Genomic DNA, 7,714 nt, shown 5'->3' with positions numbered 1-7,714 from the left:
CCGCCCCCTGCTCCGGCGCCTTGCCGGGTCCGCCCGCACCTGGGCGTGCGCCCGCTCGGGCTGCGTCCTGCGCCCGCGCCCGCTAAGTGGTGCCCGATAGGCCCATGTGCCTATGGCACGTGGGGCCCGCCCTGGAACATTTTAGGAAAAAATAATAAAAAAAATAAAAAAAATATATAATTAGAAAAATAAATAAATAAATTACTTAACTTAATTAATCCTGTTTACCTGAACTAATTAAACTTGACTAACCTAAATATCTAATTAACCTAACTAATCTGTTAGTTAGGGTGATGTGCCAATGACAGACGGGACCCACTAGTCAGGTTGACCAGTCAACCACTGTTGACTGCTGACATCAGCATGACATCATGCTGACGTCATAAATCCATTTTCGAATTAAATTAAATAATTAATTAAATTCCAGAAATTAATAAAATCTTTAGAAAATCATATCTTTTAAACCGTAACTCGCATTAAATTATTTTCAACATGAAATTTGCTCAGAACGACGAGACGACCCAGAAACGCAGCCTGTTCGTCCGCCACGCATCCCTAACCTATCGAACTGACAACTTTCCGCCTCCGGCTCCTTCGCCCGAAAACGCGAAACGCCGGGGATACTTTCCTGGATGTTTCCCCCCTTCACCGGTATCATCACATACCGCATTAGGGCACGCCTAGCATCACGCTTTGCTTTGTCATGCATCGTCATGCATCTGTTTGCTTAAATATTCATTGTTTCTTCCCCCTCTTCTTCCGCTAGACACCGAGACCGACGCTGCTGCTGCCCAGTTCGACTACGGAGTTGATGACCCCTCTCTCTTGCCAGAGCAACCAGGCAAGCCCCCCCCCCCCTTGATCACCAGATATCGCCTACTCTCCTCTATACTGCTTGCATTAGAGTAGTGTAGCATGTTACTGCTTTCCGTTATTCCTATCCTGATGCATAGCCTGTCTTTGCTACTTCTGTTGATACCTTTACATGCATTCCTACTTGCCTAGTATAGGATGCTAGTATTCCATCAGTGGCCCTACATTCTTGTCCGTCTGCTGTGCTATACTATCGGGCTGTGATCACTTGGGAGGTGATCACGGGTATATACTTTATACTTTATACACGATACATGTGGTCACTAAAGTCGAGTCGGCTTGTGGAGCACCCGCGAGAGATTCACGGATTGGGGGCTGAAAGGACATTTGTCCCAACGGCCCTCTGTGTGGATCTTTGTGGCTGAGCGTCAGGGCAGGTTGAGACTACCTGGGTGAGAGGTGGGCCTGGCCCTGTTCGGCGTTCGCGGATACTTAACACGCTTAACGAGGTCTTGGTATTTGATCTGAGTTGGGTCGTTGACCTTATACGCAGTAACCGCCACATGGGACAAGATATGGGCAACCGACGTCGTGGTATCAGCCGAAGCATTTCTTGACGTCAGCGACGGAGCGGCGCACGCCAGATTGGACTGGAACGCCACTAGGCTAGGTCTGCTTTCGGCCGTCCACGCAACGTGCAGGTGTGCTAAGGGCGATGGGCCCAGACCCCTGTGCGCTTAGGTTTAGACCGGCATGCTGACCTCTCTGTTATGCCTAGGTGGGGCTGCGACGTGTTGATCTTCCGCGGCCGGGCATGACACAGAAAAGTGTGTCCGGCCAAATGGGATCGAGCGTGTTGGGTAATGTGGTGCACCCCTGCAGGGAAGTTAATCTATTCGAATAGCAGTGATCTTCGGTAACAGGACGACTTGGAGTTGTACCTTGACCTTATGACAACTAGAACTGGATACTTAATAAAACACACCCTTCCAAGTGCCAGGTACAACCCGGTGGTCGCTCTCTAACAGGGCATTGAGGAGGGGATCGCCGGGTAGGATTATGCTATGCGATGCTACTTGGAGGACTTCAGTCTACTCTCTTCTACATGTTGCAAGACGGAGGCTGCCAGAAGCGTAGTCTTTGACAGGATTAGCTATCCCCCTCTTATTCTGGCATTCTGCAGTTCAGTCCACTGATATGGCCCTTTACACATATATCCATGCATATGTAGTGTAGCTCCTTGCTTGCGAGTACTTTGGATGAGTACTCACGGTTGCCTTATTCCCCCTTTTCCCTATACCTCCACCCGATTGCTGCGACCAGACGATGGAGCCCAGGAGCAAGACGCCACCGTTGATGACGACTACTACACTGGAGGCGCCTACTATTACGTGCAGCCCACGGACGACGACCAGGAGTAGTTAGGAGGATCCCAGGCAGGAGGCCTGCGCCTCTTTCGATCTGTATCCCTGTTGTGCTAGCCTTCTTAAGGCAAACTTGTTTACTTATGTCTGTACTCAGATATTGTTGCTTCCGCTGACTCGTCTATGATCGAGCACTTGTATTCGAGCCCTCGAGACCCCTGGCTTGTATTATGATGCTTGTATGACTTATTTATGTTTTAGAGTTGTGTTGTGATATCTTCCCGTAAGTCCCTGATCTTGATCGTACACGTTTGCGTGCATGATTAGTGTACGATTGAATCGGGGGCGTCACAGAAAACCACACGTAGTGGTGCCTTGTATTGATCTATATATATAGGTTACAAGGCAGAGTTCGTATCGTACAATATACGGACAACTATACAAGGACTACACATATACAACTGTATAACTATACAAAACAATACGGTTATATATTCTAACACTGCCTACATGCATCTTCATTCAACACTCACCGCACTGCATCTTCATTTGCATGCACAAGAAGAGCAGCAGATTCAGTTTGATCATGGATATCAATCATTCTCGATCTCTCTTACACTAGTTTGTACAATCTATATGCATGCTCTTTCATTTTTAGTCCACAGTCATATGCGCTTGTGCTCCTGCGGATTTCAATGCTGACAAACACAATAGAATAACCGAATGTTTGCAATGTTCAGCGGCAAGAGTGAATGCACAGACACTGGGGCATAAGAACAACGTTTGATCATATATATTTTCTCGAATACGCACGAGAATGCGTACTATATATATTAAGAAGAAAGAGGGGTAAAGAGCCCTCCACAGTGTTTTTACACGCTAATTACATGCACACACACACTCCACCTCCACCTTATTTATACCGTAGTTAACTAACTTGTCTCGTCTGCCCGCCTTTCCACCCGGTTCAAGAAAATGGTTAGGTCGCCCTTCCTCCACGAATTGTCGAAGCACATGTGGAATAGATGGGGAAGTACCCTCAAAAACGATGGTATTGCGATGCTTCCAAATCTCCCACATTGCTAAGACACGAAAGGCATTGAGCATTCTCTTGCGAGTCTCATTTGAGTTTTGTGCCGCACACCAACCAGTAAGCGTGTCCGTCATCGTTGGTATCCACCCGGGCTTGTCCATGGCCTGGAAGATCGCAGCCCAAACCTGCCTGGCAAAGCCACACGGAATGAAAAGATGATCAATGCTCTCCTCCTCCTGGCCGCATAACGGGCAACTGTCTTGGTGGTCTAGTCCTCTCCTCGCCAGCCGGTCCGAGGTCCAGCATCTGTTCTGCGTGGCCAGCCATACAAAGAACCTGCAACGTAGCGGTGCCCTAGCTTTCCATGTAAAGTCAACTGTTTGATCCACCTCTCTTCCCCAGAACTTTGCCGCGTAAGCTGATCGCGTTGAGTATATGCCGTTTGTCTCCCAGCACCAGACCACACCATCCTGTCTCGTTTCATCCAGCGTTATGCCAGCAACCCTATTCCACAATGCGAAGTACTCCTGCAGTGCCTCGGGGCTGAGCTCAGGGTTCACATCTCTCGTCCAGGCATTGTCATGCAATGCAGTGGCAACCGAGCAGGTTTTCCTCGTTCGGGGCCTCACACGGGCATAGATGTTGGGGGCGATATCAGCAACACAGAGACCATCAATCCATTGATCTTCCCAAAACCTTATGCTCTGGCCACTGCCCACAGTTGGCCTCATCGCCGAGAGAGCAATCTGACGTGCGACGTTTGGGACTTGGATTTGGAATTCAGCCCAGGGCCGGTCCTTGTCGAATTGCTGCAGCCATGGCCATCGTGCTTGCAAGGCAATATTCAGCCATTGTAGATTGGGGATGCCAAGTCCCCCTGCCCACTTAGGCAAACAAACCTTTTCCCACGCAACAGCGCAGCTTCCGCCATGCACAGATGTATCTGCAGCCCATAGAAAGCCACGGCAGATTTTGTTCAATGCAGCGATTGTTTTCTTTGGTAATCAAGAGCCAGCATTGCGTGCAGCGGCATTGCGCAGAGGACCGATTGTATCAGCAGTAATCTTCCACTCTTGGGCATCTTAGAGGCCTTCCACTTCGGTAGCGTACCCACTAGTTGATCCACAAGATAAGACAGCTGTACTACGGACTGCTTCCTGAGGGTGAGGGGCAGCCCCAAGTACTTGCAAGGGAAGGATCCACTAGGGCAGCCAAAGGTCTGTTCCACCATTTCCATCATTTCAGTCGAGCATCTGATCGGGAATGCTGCAGATTTTGCAAGGTTTAACTTGAGCCCCGAGGCTTCTCCAAAAGTTTGAAGTAGCATCGCGCAGGTGTGCAAATCAAGCTCATTTGGTTTGGTGAAGAAAACCACGTCATCGGCGAACATTGAGAGTCGATGCTTCATTCCTGACCGCGCTAGGGGAGCCAGAATCCCCCTCGCAGCCACAAGCTTGAACATGTGATGCAACGGCTCCATGATCATGAGAAAAAGCATAGGAGATATTGGGTCGCCCTACCTCAGTCCGATCTGATTTGCAATTGGTCTTCCCGGCGTCCCATTTACCATGATTCTAGTGGACGAAGTCGCAAGCAGCCCACATATCCAGTCCACCCAACGAGCGCCAAAACCCATGGCAATAAGTACTTCCACCAAGAATGGCCATTGCACCGAATCGAAAGCTTTGGAGATATCCAGTTTGAGCATAACTGCCGGTTCCCGAAGGGCATGGAGACGTCGCGCAGTGCATTGAACCAACATGAAGTTGTCGTGAATTGATCGTCCCTTGACGAAAGCACTTTGGTGATTGCCCACGAGGAACGGAAGCTCGGCGGCGAGACGTGAAGCCAAGACTTTGTCGAAGATTTTGATCGCCCCATGCACCAGACTCACTGGCCTAAAGTCCTTAATATCCACAGCTCCCTCCTTTTTCGGCAACAGGGTCACAATTGCCTTGTTGAGCACTGTCAAACCTCGCATGTCCGCCTGCTAAAAAGCTTCAAAGGCCCGCATGAAATCCTGACGGATAATGTTCCAGCACGCAGCATAAAACCGGCGCGTGAATCCATCCGGCCCCGGCGCTTTGTCTAGCGGCATAGACTTCACGATCTTCTCCACCTCCTCTTCGGTGAAAGGGGCTTCTAGGTGCGCCAGGTTCCTTGATGGCAGGTGAATGCTAGCCAGGTCCAGAGCATGCTCACGTGCCGGTGCCGCCCCAAACACAGATGAGAAATAATCGTCTACCTTGCTTGCAATCTCGTCCTGCCCAGTGGCCACGCTGTCCCCATGCCGAATCGCCGTCAGCATATTCCTCCTCTATCTATGATAGGCGCTTTGGTGAAAAAAACTCGTATTTGCATCTCCCTCGCGGAGGACAAGGATTCTTGACCTTTGCCGCGCGATGGTGCGCTCCAGTGAGCACAGACCCAGTAGCTTCCTTTTGAGAAGCTTCCGTAAGGCATATTCCTGCTCAGTCAGTGCCCTTGATTCCATTGCCTTGTCCAGCCGGAAAATCACCTCCATAGCTATACCAATCTGAAGCTTAACGTTTCCAATCCAACGATCACTCCACTTCTTTAGATGTTTCGCCATTGCCCTTAGTTTTGCATCAAGCACCACATATGGATTTCCCTCGCTTGAGGTCGAGCTCCACGCCTCCTGCACCGTTTGCATGAAACCCTCTGCCTTGGTCCAAAGAGATTCAAACTTGAATCGCCGTCCCATACACAACTCGGCATTTAGATCCAAAAGAAGTGGGCAGTGATCCGACACGGCCGATCCTAGTGCGGTAAGCTAACAAGTCGGGTAGCACTCCACCCAATCCACAGTGGCAAACACACGATCGATCCGCTCCGAAGTTGCACATTCCCTTTCATTTGACCAAGTATATCTCCTGCCATTTAGGTAGATTTCCTTCAGCTCGAGAAAATTGAGCTTTGCCCAAAAACGCGCCATCATCCTCCTATTGATGAGAGAGTTGCTTTTGTCCTCCGGATTTACCAATAGATTGAAATCACCCAGTACCGCCCAGGGGCTGGCAATGAGCTCTCGAATGTCGACCAATTCTTGCATAAAAGCAATCTTCTCGTGATCCTGTTGCGGTCCGTAAACTCCGGTTACCCACCATTGCGCTCCACCCAGGTGCTTGACTAGCGCCGTTAACGGATCAGATATATTAAGCATGCTGCATGCAGGCCTCTCATGTATATTCTGCCATATGTTGACAAACAAACCAAGCAATTCCAATGCTGTACTTAGTTTTCTACATTACACCAAATCAAATGCGGAAATATAAAAATATGCTTTTGGACCATGTGATCCCGGGCTGTGAGAGGTAGCACGTGGGATTGTACATATAACAGCAGCAGGAAATTAACATGCTGTTGCCTCCTTGATTTGCTACTCCTCCCTTCCTTGGCCCATGCTTTCCTCCTCTATTTCTTCTGTGTTGTCTGCATCCTCCTCATCTTCATCCGCAGATTTCATCAGGGCAGCTAACCGAGGCAGTCCATCTTCACCCTCTGATTGGATAAAGTTAACATCGTCTGACCACTCCTGACAAGCAAAACGAATCAGTGGGCTCTAGCATTTCCGGTAAACTAGTATACTATGGCAGAATCAACAAGAGGAGATTAAGAAAAATATACTAGTAACTACACATATTGGAAAAGAGCAACAAATTACCAATATATACAAATATTACCTGCAGATCAATGTTGGTCTCCATGTTGTAGGGCTCCCTTGTGTAGAATAGATGCCATCTCTTTTCAATGCCTCCATCATCTGCATAAGCCTCAACTTGCTGGATATGGCTGAACTTGTCCCACTCGGAACAAGACTCTCCCAAAGCCATGGAAAGGAGTATCACCGAGCAGCAATCCAGCAGCAAATGGCTTGGCTTTACAGTTTGCAGGTACGATGGGAGCTGCTTCTCGCTGTACTGAACTGTTAGCTTCTGGAGTGCAACCATCTCCTGCAGCAACTCGAGCTTCGGGCAGCAATAGATCTCAAGTTTTCGCAGCTTGGGAAAATTGGAGATCCTAGTCAGGTCGGGTAGTCCAGCAAGGCTGAGCTCGACTACAGAAGCAGAGTTTTCTATATACTGGAGCTGCTGGACATTGCATATGGTTAACTTTTTCAAAGACTTTGCATGGGAGGCAAGGCCAGGAGGGATGGACCTCAATTTGCAACTTCTGATTTTAAGTTCCTCCAAGGCCTGCATAGACTGCACTTCCTTCTCCCACTCCCACTCCTCCAATTCCGCCATTTCCCATAATATCATCTTGTGCAGTCTTGCAAACGAGACAGCAACCTGGGATGAAGCATGATGGCAGTGACTATGTGGCTGCACGAATTCAGACCTAACACGCTTGATTGTTGGAGCTTGTCCGACGTCTAGGTACTCTAAACATGGGAGCGCACACAAGCCATCTGGGAGTTGGGTGCAATATGCCATGTCCCACATCACTAAAATCTTTAAGCTATTGAGGGGCATACGCATCA

At 49.0% G+C, this 7,714-nt stretch overlaps 1 protein-coding gene across 1 annotated transcript in view; it reads right to left on the bottom strand.

Moving 5' to 3' along the window:
• Positions 1–6,431: 6,431 nt before the first annotated feature.
• Positions 6,432–7,714, bottom strand: part of LOC123094104 (probable disease resistance protein At1g58602) — an 8,516-nt gene continuing 7,233 nt past the window's right edge. The window contains exons 6-7 of the mRNA XM_044516177.1: positions 6,915–7,706; positions 6,432–6,766 (exon numbers count right to left, since the gene is read on the bottom strand). Coding sequence (XP_044372112.1) covers positions 6,611–6,766; positions 6,915–7,706 — 948 coding nt within the window. The 3' untranslated portion in view covers positions 6,432–6,610. The remainder of the gene's footprint in view (positions 6,767–6,914; positions 7,707–7,714) is intronic.

The sequence above is a fragment of the Triticum aestivum genome, chromosome 4B (assembly GCF_018294505.1).
Source record: "Triticum aestivum cultivar Chinese Spring chromosome 4B, IWGSC CS RefSeq v2.1, whole genome shotgun sequence".
Classification (NCBI taxonomy): Eukaryota; Viridiplantae; Streptophyta; class Magnoliopsida; order Poales; family Poaceae; genus Triticum; species Triticum aestivum.
The sequence above is the reverse complement of the archived record's forward strand: the minus strand, read 5'-3'. Positions and strand labels throughout refer to the sequence as shown.